This window comes from Pongo pygmaeus, chromosome 16, assembly GCF_028885625.2.
Source record: "Pongo pygmaeus isolate AG05252 chromosome 16, NHGRI_mPonPyg2-v2.0_pri, whole genome shotgun sequence".
NCBI lineage: Eukaryota > Metazoa > Chordata > Mammalia > Primates > Hominidae > Pongo > Pongo pygmaeus.
In genome coordinates this window covers 44957544-44974000 of record NC_072389.2, presented here as the reverse complement: position 1 = coordinate 44974000, position 16457 = coordinate 44957544, and the positions used below count along the sequence as shown (strand labels likewise).

At 40.4% G+C, this 16457-nt stretch overlaps 1 protein-coding gene across 2 annotated transcripts in view; it reads left to right on the top strand.

Annotated features, from left to right (window-relative positions):
• The first annotated feature begins 527 nt into the window (after positions 1 to 527).
• Positions 528 to 16457, top strand: part of FSIP1 (fibrous sheath interacting protein 1) — a 191422-nt gene continuing 175492 nt past the window's right edge. For both annotated transcript variants that reach the window (XM_054450788.2, XM_063652575.1), the window contains exons 1-4: positions 528 to 722; positions 5447 to 5506; positions 6827 to 6959; positions 12735 to 12918. In XM_054450788.2, coding sequence (XP_054306763.1) covers positions 5490 to 5506; positions 6827 to 6959; positions 12735 to 12918 — 334 coding nt within the window. In that variant the 5' untranslated portion in view covers positions 528 to 722; positions 5447 to 5489. The remainder of the gene's footprint in view (positions 723 to 5446; positions 5507 to 6826; positions 6960 to 12734; positions 12919 to 16457) is intronic.

The following is a 16457-nucleotide window of genomic DNA, read 5'->3' as shown; positions in this document are numbered from 1 at the left end:
TGGAGGTGAGGAAAATCAGTTTGTGGACGTAGGGAAATAATTTTCGTGCACTGAGAATTAGAGAAACTACGAAATGAAAGAAGGTGCAAAAAGCAATTATAACTCTTTTTGGACTGTAGCCGAATCTGTGCAAAACTCATATTTTTAAAATTTCCATAGCACCCCAAATTTACTAGAGCTTCACATACATGGTCTTTTTGAGCTGCACAAGTCTTGTAAGAAGGGAATTATTATTGTTCCCATTTTACGGAAGAGGAAACTGTGCTCGGAGAGGATAACTGACCTGTAAGGCATCACAGCAATATGAAGGACAGAGATACACAAGCATCCAGACGTCCCCCGTTCCGAATCTATCCTAAAGACGAACAAATCGCTCCCAACCCCCACCGTCGGCAGCGAAGACGGAAGGACACAGGCCGGCAGTCCCAGCTCGCAGGGCTCCAGCAGCCACCCGCCCCGGTCCCATTTCCGGATGGTACAGCCCTTTCCGCTATCGCGAGACCGGAAGCGTCGCGCATCTGGTTGCCAAGGAAACAGCGGTCCAAGAGGCAGGAGGGATCTGGACCGGCGGCTTCTTCCACCACCAGAGAGGCTGCGGTGGCGGGAGAGACCCCTCTCCTCTGGGGGAAGTGGCTGGCGCGGCAAGTGTCGGCGGCGCGCTTCTGCGGCCATCTGCGCCCTGACTGACAGCTGCCAGTTCCTCGAGGAGGCCCGGCGGGAAGGTGAGGGGCCGCGCAGATGAGGGCGGAGCTCGGTCGCGGGGCGGTGGGCCGAGGAGTGGGCGGGGCGGAGCTGCGTCGGGCCGCTTGGCATGTAGATGGACCGTCAGGGAGAGCGGACAGGGCCAATGAGAGGGCGGGGGCGGGCTCAGTGGGGGCGGGGCCCCAGTGGCTTCTGCCTCCGCGGAGGCTGTTTCTCCAGGAATCACCTAACATTAGGACCTGTAACCAAGGCTCCCACTTTCCCGAGATCTGGATCTTCCCACCAAGATCTAGAACTGATCACCAGCCATTTAAACTAGACCGTAAACGGCAAAGGATGCAAATAGGCATTTCACAGGAAAAATAAAAAGATGCAAACAGCAAACAATTGATTAGAGACTCAACTTTTCTCGTGAAGAAATGTAAACCAAATTCACAGATACCTTTTACACCTATCAGACTGGAGAAGATGAAACAGCTTTGACATAACCAGATGGGCCCCAGGCCAGTGTAGGGGAAGTAGTGTAATTTGGTGCAGCCTTTTTGGAGTACAATTTGGCGAACTACCAAAATTTGAAATATAAGTGTTCTTTGACTCAGCAATTCTAATATATTTTATGGATGTATGAGCGTAACTAAAGAAAGATTGGCACAAATATATTAACTTAAAATTGAGGTATAACTTACTTATGGTAAGCCTCACGCATTTAATCTATAGTTCTGTGAGTTTTGACAAATGTATACAGTTATGTAATTACCAACCACCACAATCAGCATACGGAAGTTTCATCATGAACCCCAAATTCCCTAGTGCTCTTTGTATTTAACCCCTCCCGTAACGCCATCCCTGGCAACCACTTCCTAGTTTTTTGTTCCTGTAATTTTGCCTATTCCAGAATGTCATATTGATGGAAGCAAACACCCTGTGGCCTTTTCAATCAGGCATCTTTCAGCTTAGCATCATGCAGTTGCTATTCATTCATGTTCTGTGTATCAGTTGTTTGCTCCTTTATGTTGCTGAGTAATAGTCCATTGTATGGAAGTACGGTGGTATATTTATCCATTTCCTACTTGAGGCACATTTGGATGAGTTCTTTCCAGTTGTTGGCTATTATTGATGAAGCTGGTATAAATATTCATTTACAGGTTTTTTTTGTGTGTATGAATATGTTTTCATTTCTTGGGTAAATATGAATGAGATTGTGGAGTCATATGGTAAATATATGTTTAACTTTATAAGAAACTGCTAAGCAGTTTTGAAAAGTGATGATTTTGCATTGTCATTGGCAATATGAGTGTTACAGTTGCTCTCCGACTTTGAAAGCACTTGGTATTGTCAGTTTTCTAAAAAATTAATTTTTGTTATTTGAATAGGTGTGTAGTGGTATCTCATTGTGATTTTTATTTTATTTTTTGAGGGGTAATGATGTTGAACATCTTTTCATGTGCTCTTTTGCCATCCATACATCATCTGGGGTGGTGTGTGTGTCCAAATCCTTTGTTTTCTTGTTATTGAGTCTTGATACTTGTTTATATATTCTGGATACGAGTCCTTTGTCAGATATGTGTTTTGCAAATATTTGCTCCTAGTCTTTGGGTTTTGTTTTCCTTGTCTTAACACCTTTTGAAGACTACAAGTTTTAAATTTTGATGCCTTCCAATTTATCTATATCTTCTTTTATGAATCATGCCTTGATGTTGTATCTAAGAAATTTTTGCCTAACCCACAGTCACATATATTTTTGAGAAATTTTATAGTTTTGGCCGGGCACGGTGGCTCACTCCTGTAATCCCAGCACTTTGACAGCCTGAGGCAGGCAGATCACTTGAGGTCAGGGGTTCGAGACCAGCCTGGCCAACATGGTGAAACCCGTTTTTACTACAAATACAATAACAATAACAACGACAAAAAGAAAATTTTGTAGTGTTAAGTTTTACTTTAGGTCTGTGATACATTTTGAGCAAGTTTTAGAATTGCTTTTAATAGCAAATATTCTATATACCACCTAAGTGAACTGATGAAAAAAGTGCTACATCTGTGGGATATTATGCTGTTGTTTGAAAGCATGACGTATATCTATAAATGGTGATATAGAAAAATACATAAAATAGATTTTTGTTTTTTTGAGACAGAGTCTCGCTCTGTTGCCCAGGCCGGAGTGCAGTGGCGCGATCTTGGCTCACTGCAAGCTTCACCTCCCCGGTTCACACCATTCTCCTGCCTCAGCCTCCCGAGTAGCTGGGGCTACAGGCGCCCATCACCACGCCCAGCTAATTTTTTGTATTTTTAGTAGAGACGTGGTTTCACCATGTTAGTCAGGATGGTCTTGATCCTCCTGACCTTGTGATCTGCCAGCCTCGGTCTCCCAAAGTGCTGGGATTGCAGGCGTGAGCCACCGCGCCTGGCCAAAATAGATTGTTAATTGTGAAAAAGCAAGTTGCAAAGCACCATGCCATTTGTGTGTGTGTCTGCGCTGGGGAGGAGTCGATGGGTATACAGGACAGAAGGTTTGCATATGCCTAAAAAAATTAGACTTGCGAGTCTCTATTAATGCTAATTCTTGGGGTAAGCCGAATTTTGACTTAAAACATTTTGATATTCACCTGTATTATTTGATTTTTTTTCTGCATGGGCAAGTATTCCTTACAGAATACACAAACATATAAAGTAAAAAATTGACCATACATAAATAATTTTTAGACATAAAAATAGTGAAACTAAATCAGTCCCACTTTTTAAAGTCTTGCTACTCATAATGACTAAACAGAGGAGGATTCATTTTCTTTTGATTCTTTTATTCATCTCAAAATACCAAATTATAGCAGCCATAGGTCCCCATTTTGGCTTTAAATCATCTATGTTGATTGCATTTCTCAGAAGCCTCTATGAAAAACTTTAATCTCGTTTGAAATGAATGTTATATAAAGTTGGCACTTGTTACAATTTAGAATCTGGTCATATATCTAATCTATTTAATCAAGTATCATGAAGTAAATACGATTCTATTTTGAAGTGTTTTAATATCTTAAGAAAATGCTCATTATGTAGTGGTGAGAAACACATTAGTCCAATTTTGTTGAAAAAGACATAGAGCAAAAATGGGAAAGATGTACCAATAGCGTTTAGCTCAGGGTGGTGGGATGTTGGGTGATTTTTATTTATTTTCAAATACCTTTTAGTACATTCTAGAGATCTTTCTATAATAAATGAATTCTTTAGTTATAAATACAAGATATAGTTAATAGAAAAACAGAAAATACAGATAAGCAAGGGGACAAGAACATCCAGAAACCCACCAATCCGGAACCCACTACTCTTACTTCCTTGATGTGTCATCATCTTTCAGGTCCCTTTGTGTATATTTCTTTAATTAGAGAAATTGGACTTTTTAAAGCAGGATTATTGACAATTGTATGTCTTTCTCTATTTTTTTTGATATGTGCATTTCTGTTTAAAATCTTTACCCAGTTTTCTATTAGAATTTTCTTTTCTTACTGACTGGTATGAGCTCTATAAATATGTGAATATATTAACCTTTTGTATATCATCTATGTTGCATTTATTTTCCCATTTTCTCAGGTTCCTTTTAATTTCACTTAGAGTTCTTTTTCATGTTTGAGATTCAAGAGCGTTAACTATTATGTAGCCACATCTGTTAGTCTTTTCCTTTTTGATTTATATTCTTAGTATCACGCTTACTAAGTCATTAATTCCATAATTATGAAATTTATCTTTACATTTATGTTTATAAATTTATCTTTATGTTCCTTCCAGTCTGTTAGAGATTTCATATTTTTTATTACTTATAAAATTAGTTTTTACTTTTATTAAAGTATTATGTTTAACTTTTGTTTGGCTTTATCAATTTCTGGACAGTCTCTTTGATTTCCTATGGTAACAGATTACATTTCTGATACTACTCGCTTCCTTTTGTGCACTCCTCACGAACACTCAATATAATTAAGGCATAATATTTGGTTAAATCAACATTCAATGCTTATGTAATTATAACTATTTACATATTGTTTGATTGCTTTTTTCTTGTACAATGCTTTATTTTTCTTGTGGAATTTCTATGTGGCAGCTGCAATTTCTTCTCAAATGCTTAAATACATCTATAAGATCCAATTTTAATACCCTTTACCAATACCTTTTTCTAGATGGCCAAATTCGTAAGATAGTCTGTTATTGCGTCCCCACCTACCTCAGGAACTGCATTTTATTTAATTTATTATTTTCAGGAGTGAACCTAATAGAACAGACCTATTTCTAAAGCAGAATGAAAGATTTGTGGAGCCCTTTAGCTGATCCAGGTCATTGTTGGTTGCCTGTGCCTCTGCCTTTATTGACATGTATTATGCGACTCTGGGCATGCTTCCATCTCATTGCTCCCTCTGCAAGCTGTAATAAGTCTCCCTTGACAGGCTGCTTAGGGCGTTTACAAGACATTTGGCCTTTTGGTGACTTATGCTTTTTGGTTGTGATGTGAGGGGCCAGGGTGATCCATCATCCCGTAATAATAATGTCAGTGCTTTCCTGAGTGAGCCCAAACTCTTCTGCAGAGTTTGAATAATGTTGAGATCAATGCGTTTTTCATTTGCTGAGATGGGAAGAGCTGACCTCCTGGTCTCTTAAACATAAGCTTTGGCACGTTGAATGGTTGGAAGCCAAGCCGTAACATCGCTCTGTGTACCTAGGTGAAGCCTCAGGTTGTTTATATTTGTGCTTTCTCCTGTGTCCACAGCTTCTCTGGACCCTGCCTCTGCTGTTCAAAAAGCAAAAGAAAGATGAGTCATTTTGTAGGGTAAGAAAAGGACATTGTTGGGTAGAGGCAATTGCCTTTTTCATTCTGTTATGGTTGAATATATAATTGATAGGAATTTAGGAAAGGATTTGTTGGAAGACACCCATTCACATGTAAAGCCGAGTATGAGAGGGCAAAAGCTGGAATTACCCTCTTTCTTCCATTTGACTCAGCATGCGTGTTGCCCCAATGTCACAGGACAGATCTGGAATGGTCTTGGTCAGCCACACGGTTTGGAAGGATCAATGTACCTGCATCGCTCACTGCGTCTCTTTAGCTTATGCCACCCTGCCTAGTATTTCTTGCTTCCAGAAATAGCACTAGATATAGAGCAGCCAGGGTGGTGAGAAGCCTGTGGATAATATCACATGAAGAATAGTTAAATAAATTGGTAATGTGTAGCCAGATAATGAAAATCTGTCCTCTAATAAAGGAAGTAGGTTTTGTTCTCTTGCTTCAGAGGGCAGAAATAGAATTACGGGTTTTAGAAGAGGAGGGTTGATAAAATGAGAGCAGTGCCCTGGAGATAGGTACTCCATGAAAATGCAGCCCCACGGGGGAGAGGAGAAATCAGAGCTGAGAGGGAAGAAGGCTGAACTAGAGTGGGCAAGGCTAGAAAAAAGAAGGCAAAACCGAAAGAAAGTAGCAGGGGGACTTTGGGAGGCTGAGGCGGGCGGATCACCTGAGATCAGGAGTTTGACACCAACCTGGCCAACATGGCGAAACCCCGCCACTACTAAAAAAAAAAATACTAAAATTAGCTGGGCGTGGTGGCAGGCTCCTGTAATCCCAGCTACTTGGGAGGCTGAGTCAGGGAGAATTGCTTGAACCTGGGAGGCAGAGGTTGCAGGGAGCCAAGATCGCGCCACTGCACTCCAGCCTGGGTGACAGAGTGAGACTCATTTTCAAAAAAAAAAAAAGAAAGTAGGAGGGCCTTAGCAAATCATTAAGATGAAGTGGATCTTGCTTGAGAGACAGGGGTGCCCCTGAGTGTTCCCTCGGGGAAGACCAGGGCCACGTAACTGTTTTTTCCTGGAGGCCCAGGAAGCAACAGAGATGGCATTCGCTTCTGTGTTCTCTTTTAGCCACATTCAGTATCTAACATCCTGGGCAGTATATTTTATACATACTGTGGCATAAGATTGAACAATCCACGTACACAAGATGTCTTTTGGTGAAGCTGGGGAACCCTTAAGTGTGACTTCAGTAGCAACATAATCTTTAAAACAAAGCCTCTGAGTAATTGGATATTAATACTAACTAATGAAAGATTTAAATATCCAAGTTTCTTGGTATTAAATATTTTATTTGTTGTTCCAGGATTTCAATGGATATTATAAAGGGAAATCTAGATGGAATTTCAAAACCAGCTTCAAATTCAAGAATACGCCCTGGGAGCAGAAGTTCAAATGCTTCTTTGGAGGTGCTCTCAACAGAACCAGAATCCTTCAAGGTAGTTAATTGTTTGGAAAAGATTTAAACTCCTTTCTCCAACCTCTCAGCAGTTGATGAAACTAAGGTTGTTGTTAACATCCCATTTTAAATTTTCTCCTTAGATGGTGTGTTTGGGGAGCACTTGCAGATTTCTTGGATTTTAATCTAGATTAATATGAAAAAACTCTACTCATTTCCTTCCCTCCTTCCCTCCCTCTCTCTCCTCCCTCCGCTCCTCCCCTCCCTCTGCTCCTCCCCTCCCTCCCTCCCGCCTTCCTTTTTTTCCTTTCTTTTTTTGGAGTGTGGTTTATTTCTCTGCACTGTACTTTGTTAAAACTTGTGCATCAACTCTTTTTTTCTTTATAAGGAAGTTTTGTATTCCAACATCTAATATACCACCATTGACTTTTACTAAAAACACTTACTCAAAAAGATTCAGTATTTTGAAAAAATGGTTTGGTAAAGGCCATGTGATGTATATTTGGTAGGTATATTGTATTAGTCCTTTCTCACATTGCTATAAAAGAACTACCTGAGACTGGGTAATTTATAAAGAAAAGAGGTTTGCATGGTTCCACAGGCTGTACAGGAAGCACGGCTGGGGAGGCCTCAGGAAACTTACAATCACAGTGGAAGGCGAAGGGGAAGCTGGCACATCCTACATGGCTGGAGCAGGAGAGAGAGAGAGTGAAGGAGGAGGTGCTACACACTTTCAAGCAACCAAATTTTGTGAGAACGCTATCACAAGAACAGCAATGATTCAGTCACCTACCACCAGGCCCCTCCTCCAACACGGGGAATTACAATTCGACATGAGATTTGGGTGGGGACATAGAGCCAAAACATATCAGATATTATCTGGCTGTGACCTTATTTTTTTTTCTTTAGCAGTCCCTTTTTTTTCCTTAAAATATCTAGACTTCTAGACTTGATTTTTTTACTTAAAGCATTAGTTTTCTCATTTATTTCTTTTAAGGTTTTAGGAAATGAATAATTTGAACATTATAATGAAAAATTTTGGCAAGTTAATGAATTCATACTCTTTTTTTTTTATTTGTAGACTAGATTCTGCATTATGGAACTCTTAGAGTTCTGACTGTCATGATGTGGTTCAGGAATAGCATTCTATGTATTTCAAGCAGAAAGGGATTGAATACAAGAGTTAAAGCCTGGGCAACATTGTGAGACCCTAAGTCTACAAAAAATGAAAAAAATTAGCAGGACATGGTGGCACATGCCTGTAGTCCCAGCTACTAGGGAGGCTGAGTCAAGAGGATAGCTTGATTTCAGGAGTTCAAGGCTGCAGTGAGCTATGATTGTGCCACTGCACTGCAGCCTGGGTGACAGAGTGAGACTGTGTTCCCCCTCTACCTCCCCCACTGCAAAAAAGAGTTTAGTTCCTCAAAATCAACAGAAGACCTCAAAATCAACAGGCGACCAGCAAGAAAGGGAGTTCAGGGAGGGGCTTTCCCTGGATTATGGGTTCTCAGGTCACGCCACCAGAGCTGTAATCCAGAGATCAGAAAGTTGCTGCTGCTGTTTCCACCACTGCCACAAGTCCCTCAGAACCACAAAGCTGGTGACTAGACATGCAGAGATGGCTGCCTTTGATATTTTTCTGCCAGCTTCCTATCAGGAACTTAGGATGATGCTTCTACCTCACATCTGCTTTCTAAATCTTGTGCAGGTTCATCTAATTGGATTATCCTAACATATGTCCAGAACCCTAGCTGTAAGTGACTTTGTACAAAATACAGTTTTGTTTTCATCTAGTCCTGCATCATTACTATATGGTGTGTTAACTCTTACAGCTTTGTAATAATTACTGATATCTGATAGTGGCTCTTCCATATTATTTGTTTTCCGGACTGTCTTAACTATCCTTGGCTTTTTGCTCTTCTGTATGTTTTTTTTTTTTTTTTTTTTTTTTTTTTTTGGGTCTTGCTCTTTTGCCCAGGCTGGAATGCAATGGTGTGATCTTGGCTCACTACAACCTCTGCCTCCTGGGTTCAAGTGATTCTCCTGTCTCAGCCTCCCGAATAGCTGGGGCTACAGGCACACACCAATAGACACACCTAATTTTTCTATGTTTAGTAGATATGGGGTTTCACCATATTGGCCAGGCTAGTCTTGAACTCCTGACTTCAGGCGATCCACATGCCTCCGCCTCCCAAAGTGCTGGGATTACAGGCATGAGCCACTGCGTCTGGCCTATATGTGCTTTAGATCAGTTTTTTAAGTTCTGAATCATCCGGTTGGGGTTTTGATTGAAATTGCTTTGACTTTACAGATTAATTTGGGGAGAATTTCTAACTTTGTGATATTAAATCTTGTCATGTATTAATATTGTGTCTCAATTGATCTATTAACTTTTAATTTTTAGTTAAAAAAATTCACATACAATAAAATTCACTTTTTGGTGTATAGTTCTATGAGTTTTGGCAGATAGATTGAGTGATATAACTACCATTACGATCAAGATATGGAACAATTTGTTCCATCATCCCTGAAAACATTTTTTCATTCTATTCCTTTGCAGATAATCCCATGTCACCCTTAATTCCTTACAATTACTGATCTATTCACTGTCTCTTTTCTTTTTCCTTTTCCAGAAGGTTGTATAAATGGAATCATACAGTATGTAGCTTTTCACTCTGGCTTTTATCTCCTAGCATACATAATACATTTGAGATTCATCCGTGTTAATACATGTGTCTAATTTCCTTTTTAAAAAATTTTAAGTAGAGACAGAGGTCTCACTATGTTGTCCAGGCTGCAAATTTTAGAGTAGCATAGAATTAGTATTGCTGCTTATTTATTTCTGGGTGACAATTTTTTTAAGCAGCAACTTCATGATATTGATACTTATACATTTTAATACACAGATTAATATTACTTCATTCAAGACTTATTAAAAGGAGAATATCAGTGATCACATAAACTCAGATTTTATTTGAACCTACTAAGCTACAGGTTAAACTCTAGAATATTTATTAGCCAATCTGGACTTTGACACTTATATTGAAAGCAAAGTTTTCAAAGTTGTGATTTGTGTTAATCAAGTTCATAGAAAGTCAGTAAGGTTCACCTTAGATTGGGGAAGAAAGCTACCAATATATTGTATGCTGACTGCTGATTGCAAATCATTCAGTGTCTAGAAAACCTTACATATGGTTTGACTGATAAATCTTGGTGTGCTAGTTAGTTTTATTGCTCAGATTTGTCTTTTATTAAATTCTTACCAAAGATTTTTTTCACAGCAGAAAATGAGTTTAAAATATTAGTGTTTTAGTGACATGTATTTAGTGATAATATATTTCTCATTCTAAAAATTTTGGCTTGTTATTGCTTATGAATTTTTTTTTTAAGAGCCAATAGTTGTATTTTGTGTAAAAATCCCATGGGTTTCAAGTAGGAATGTAAATACTAGTAAGGGGTTTCATGAGGTATTTGCGTTTCCTGTAATTAAGATAAAGGTATGGAATGGGGGAAGTGGAGCCATGAAAAATGGAGGTGGGGCTGGGCACGGTGGCTCACGCCTGTCACCCCAGCACTGTGGGAGGCCGAAGTGGGCAGATCACTTGAGCCCAGGAGTTCGAGACCAGCCTGGCCAACATGGTGAAACCCCGTCTCTACTAAAAATACAAAAATTAGCTGGGTGTGGTGGTGGGCGCCTGTAATCCCAGCTACTCGGGAGGCTGAGGCAGGAGAATGGCTTGAACCCGGGAGATGGAGTCTGCAGTGAGCCGAGATCACACCACTGCACTCCAGCCTGGGCGACAGAGTGAGACACCACCTCAAAAAATAAAAATAGGCTGGGCACGGTGGCTCACATCTGTAATCTCAGCACTTTGGGAGGCCAAGGAGGGTGGATTGCTTGAGCCCAGGAGTTTGAGACCAGCCTAGGCAATATGGTGAAATCCCATTTCTGTTAAAAAATATAAAAGTAAGCTGGGTGTGGTGGCATGCACCTGTGGTTCCAGCTAGTCAGGGAGGCTGAGGTGGGAGGATTGCTTGAGCCCAGGAGGTCGAGGCAGCAGTGAGCCGTGATCACGCCACTGTACTCCAGCCTTGGGGACAGAGTGGGACCCTGTCCAAATGTATATATATATTTTTGTAGAGATGGGATGTGATGTTAAGAATGAGGAAGAGAGAAAAGTCATGCATATAGGCCACAGAGCAGAAGAGCAAGGGGGTTAGGAATAGAGAGGCCAGTGGGCAATGGGTTGGGGAAGACAGTTGGTAGCTAGTGGGGTGGGAAACTATGGGAAAATTTGTGAAATTTGCCTAGTTCTCCAGCTTCACCTTTGTACCTCATTACCTTCTGCTCTTTCTGAGTTAGGATCATATGAGATGATGGATGTGAAAGGTCTTTGGGTACCCTGAAGTGTGCCATCCATCTAGTTATGTTTTGTATATTCTTTATTCCCCCACGTGAAACCCAGCCACAGAGGAAGGTCTGCTAAGTTCGTTTATACCAATATAAATGACAGACAGAACTTGTGTGACTTCTCCCAGAAATGTTAGCATTTTCACAGGACAGAAGGCCTTAAGGATTAACTGGCTATTGTGGAATTACAGACTTTTTCTGGCATTTGGCAGAAATATGTGTTTGAACAGGGAACCCTGTTTAACCACCTCCCAGATTACATAAAGTAGACACTATTTTGCTTATTTATAAATTGGGCCTTCACTAGTTTCATTTTCTGCGAGGTCTGTTTTCTTCTCCGTTAATTCATGGTAGAGAAACTTACACCATAGGGTCATTGTGAGAAGTGAATGAGGCAGGCCATGACTGATAGCAATTCTTCAATAAATGATGGCTGTGATTATTCCCACCGAGTCAGCTCAGTTCCGCTGGGTTTATGTCCTGGCTCAGGCAGGGACATACCCATGCAGGCCTGCATTCCTGGCAGTTTCATTCTCAGCACTGCCCATCTTCCACCCTGGGGATTCATGAGGGGACTGCAGATTGTGGTGGAGAGTTGAACATGTGGTGCAGAGAGAACACAAGACCTACGGAGGGCTGAGAGCAGATGGGCTGGAGGAGACAGTCTCTCTGTTGGGAGGGGAAAGGTACTCCTTTGAGAAGGGGCTGACTCTCTCTCTCTGAGGTCTTGCCTCTCTCCCTTGGGCTGTGTTAACTTCTGAAGTGATTTTCATCACAGTTTACAAACCCCAGGGCCTATGATCCCTGCTTTTCCCTCACCCGGCCATGGAGGTCCTTTTCTGTTCTCTCTTAGGAAAACACAGCTGTGTCAATTGGTGTTTCAAAATGAACTTTGCTAAAATGTAAAGGGAAACTAAAATGAAATAGAAAAACTGTGAATAACATAGAAATAAATAAATGACCAAAGCACAGGGTTCTGATCAGGAGACTCTCACTAGAAAGCACATCTCAACTCAGACTAGCCACTTTTCAACCATTCTGTAGCCACATGTGGCAAGTGGCTGTCGTATTAGACCTTTGACTGCCCATCCCGGTGTAAGCTCAAGGAGCAGGCCTGTCTGCCTTATCCCAGAGCCTGGCAGATAGCAGTTCCCTTCAGGACTGAGGTAGACTCTTCTCCGTTATTGCTAGGGATTGCTGGAGAATGGTGCAAATGTTATTACATGGAATTGTGTAGTTAAATTACATTTAATTAGTGTTATATTTCTAGAATACTTTAATGCTAGTGTATGCATTTATGTACATTCTCCATCTGCTTCCATTAGTGTCAAAATATTCTAGAAATGTAAAGTTTAAAAAAAAACAGTATTTTCGGAAACTGTTTTTTTTGGAAATTATTTTTAGGTCGATACCGCAAGCAACTTGAACTCTGGTAAAGAGGACCACTCCGAAAGCAGTAATACAGAGAACAGAAGAACTAGTAATGATGATAAGCAGGAAAGCTGCTCTGAGAAAATAAAATTGGCTGAAGAGGGATCAGATGAAGATCTGGATTTGGTTCAACATCAGATAATCCCTGAGTGTTCAGGTAGGATAATCACTAGGTGATTGGCTAATGATAATTACAAATGTTAATGATAATTACAAATGTTATATTTAAGGTGTTAGTATTACCTGAGTTTTTATCAACTAAATATAAATAATAAACCAAAAAAAAGGCATAGACTATTTGTGAGCAAGCAATCACTTTTTATTTATAATAATATTAAGAGCCCTTAAATATATTAGAAGTATAACAAAATATGTCATTTAATAAAATTGTGGTCATTGTGCATTAATCAAGTAGGGAGTATTTCTGCATTTTATGGTGCAATTTATTGATTTTTTGATGACTAAAATTGTACAATATAATATATGCTCTAATTTATAGGGATAGTCCCACCCAATAACATTTGGATTTTCAAAGATGACATTTTTTATGCTGGTAAATTAATTCTAGTCAGATTGAATTAGAATAGTGTTTCTCAAAAAGTGGTCTGCAGAGCCCTGGGGATATGGTGGGAGATGGTGTCCCTGAGACCCTTGCAGGGGCTCTGCAAGGTAAAAGCTGTTTTCATAGTAATACTGAGATGCTATTTGCCTTTGTGTCCACCATACTGACATTTGCACTGATGGTATAAAAGGAATGGTGGGCAAAATTGCTGGTGCTTTATCATGAATCAGGACGATGGCACCAAAATGTACTAGTAGTCATTGTATTCTTTGCAACCAGGCACTGGCAGGAAAAAGAAATAGCCAGTGTCACTGGCTATGAATCAGTAAAAACTATCAATTTTATGAAATTTTGACCCTTAAATATGCATCTTCTTAACATCCTGTGGGGCAAAATGGGAAGTATACATAAAGCAATTACGCTGTGTACTGAAGTTTGAAGGTTGTGTTGAAGAAAAGTACTTTTGTGATGGTTGGAGTTGAGAGCTGAACTGGCCACTTTTGTAATGGAACACCATTTTTACTTGAAAGAATGACTGACAAACAGTTCTCATTCAGATGGGTATTTGCTAGACTTCTTTTTAAGAAAATAAACATGTTACTTCGAGGATAACTACTGACAGTATTTGTTGCCAATGGTAAAATTTGAACTTTCAAGTGAAAATTACAGTTTTGGAAAACTGCATATGTCACTGTGAGGTTGATAGCTTTCCAATACTTAGACTTTTCTTATAAAAATTGGTGGCAATATTAACTGATGCCATTGTGTAATGAAATGTGTTAAGAGGTTGAAGATCTGCATAATTTAGTTAACCACTGTTTTCCAAATGATCAATGTAGGATAAAAGATCCATTCAATGTGAAATATAGATCCATGGATTTTAATGGAACAAATACATAAAGCTCACTGATTTGATTACAGATTTCACTTAACAAGTTAACCTGTAGGAAACCACCCCTGTTAAGTTTTGGTGTAGTATCAAAGAAGACTATCCAATTATCTGAATAGGCTATTAAGTTTCTTCTTCCTGTTTTAACCACATATCTGTGTGAGGCCAAATTTTCTGCGTATACTTTAGCCAGAACAACAGATTACAATAGGATGACTGTCTTCCTATGAGAATATGAGAATCCAGCTGTCTTCCCTTCATCCAGATATTACAAATTTAAACAATACCACTCTTCTCACTAATTTTTTGAGAATATAATTATTTGCCATAAAATGTGATACTTATGTTAACATAATTAGTAATGCATGTTTTTTATTTTTGAAAGTGAATTAATAAGTAAATATTTACTTTTCAGTGTTGATTTCTGATATGTTCACTATCAATAGCTATAACTCACATAAGAAAAGTTAAACTATTTTTAAGGCTGTAAAGGGGAGCTGAGAAAAAGCTTGAGAGCTGTGACTTAGAGTATGTTTGGGATGAGATCAACTCTCACTGTTAGGTCAGGTGACTCAGGATTATGGTTTTCAGGAAACAAAGTGAAATGGGAGAGTTCCCTTATCCCCCTTGAAGGACGTGTGACAAGGGTACGGCTCACTTCTTCAGTGCCTCCCTGCTCAAACCCCTAGAGGGGGCAGGCAGATGAGCAGGTGCAGAGGCCATGGGGAGTGCTTTTGGGTTCTGACCCCATGGCAGTGTCTAAGGGTGAGTGTTTACAACTCCCAAAGCCCAGGTGGGAGTGTTCCAGTGTGCTCTTTCAGCTTTGCCGTCTGCTGGCAGCTTGTGTTAATCAGCTCAATTAGACTCTCTGCCTTATCACAAGGGCAGAGGGCTTTCTGTATCCTGGGTTCTTGCCCTGGTATACCAGAAGAATTGAATCACATGTTGGCTTGGAGGATGAGTGCAAGGTTTTATTGAGTGGTAGAGGTAGCTGTCAGTGAGAAGGATGGGGAGCTGGAAGGGGGATGGAGTGGGAAGGTGGTCTTCCCCTGGAGTCGGGCTGCCCAGTGACTGAACTCTCCTCTGACTGCCTCTGGCTGAACTCACCTTGGCATCTGCATCGTTCCGTAGTCACTGGTTTGCCAGTGTCTGCTGGTGTGTTCCTCTGCTCCTCTCAACGTCCAGCCACTTGTGTCTTGTATGCTTAAGGTCTCGGGTTTATATGGGCACAGGATGGGGGCACGGCAGGCCAGAGTGGCCTTGGAAAATGCAACATTTGGGCGTGAAAATAGGAGTGCCTGTTCTCACTTAGGTCCATGGGTACAGGCCCGAGGGTGGAGCCCTCGCCAGGGACTCTACCTTTCTCTACCCAGCACTTCCCTGTCCCCTTCCCGTCTCAAAGATATGATAATTGAGATTAGCTGCTGACACAGTTTACATTGGATTTGTTTATATTGTTTTAGTACTGCATTAGTTACTTCAAAATGCCTGCTATATAGACTACCTATGTTCACGGAGCCGGAGAATGCTAGGATTGGCAGTTGGGAATGAGAACTAGAAGGTGTTGCTTTTGAAGTACATAAGCAATAAGATTCAAGGACCCTCCTTATTAATCATATCCTTTTCCCTTTTTGGATAAGTTGCTTTCCTCTTTCTTTTTTTCCTTTAAGAGGAAATGATGGAATTGACAGCAGTAGCCCACACCTGTAATCCCAGCATTTGGGAGGCCCAGGCAGGAGTATCACTTAAGCCCAGGAGTTTAAAACCAGCCTGGGCACCATAGTGAGACCCCCATCTCTATAAAAATTTTTTTAAAAAATCATCCAGGTATGGTGACATGCGCCTGTAGTCCTGGTTCTGGCTATTCAGAAGCTGATGTGGGAGGATTGCTTGAGCCCAGGAGTTTGAGGTTGCAGTGAGCTATGATCATGCCACCACACTTCAGCCTGAGTGACAGAATGAGATCCTGTCTCTTAAAAAAAAAAAAAAAGAAGAAGAAGAAGTGATGTACATTATAGGGAAACATCGCTGAACTCTTTGGGTTTTCAAAAGTTGATAAATTTGGCCTTACTTAGCACAATATGCCACTTCTAATGATCTAACCTGGGGTGGCTGAGACTTACTATTTGAGCATTCATGCTATTCATTGCTGGATTATCAGCTTTAATCAGATTTAAATGGAGAGAATATCATCTGTGGCTAAGAGGCTAAGAGCTTTGGCTCTGCAATCAGATTTGGGTGGAGC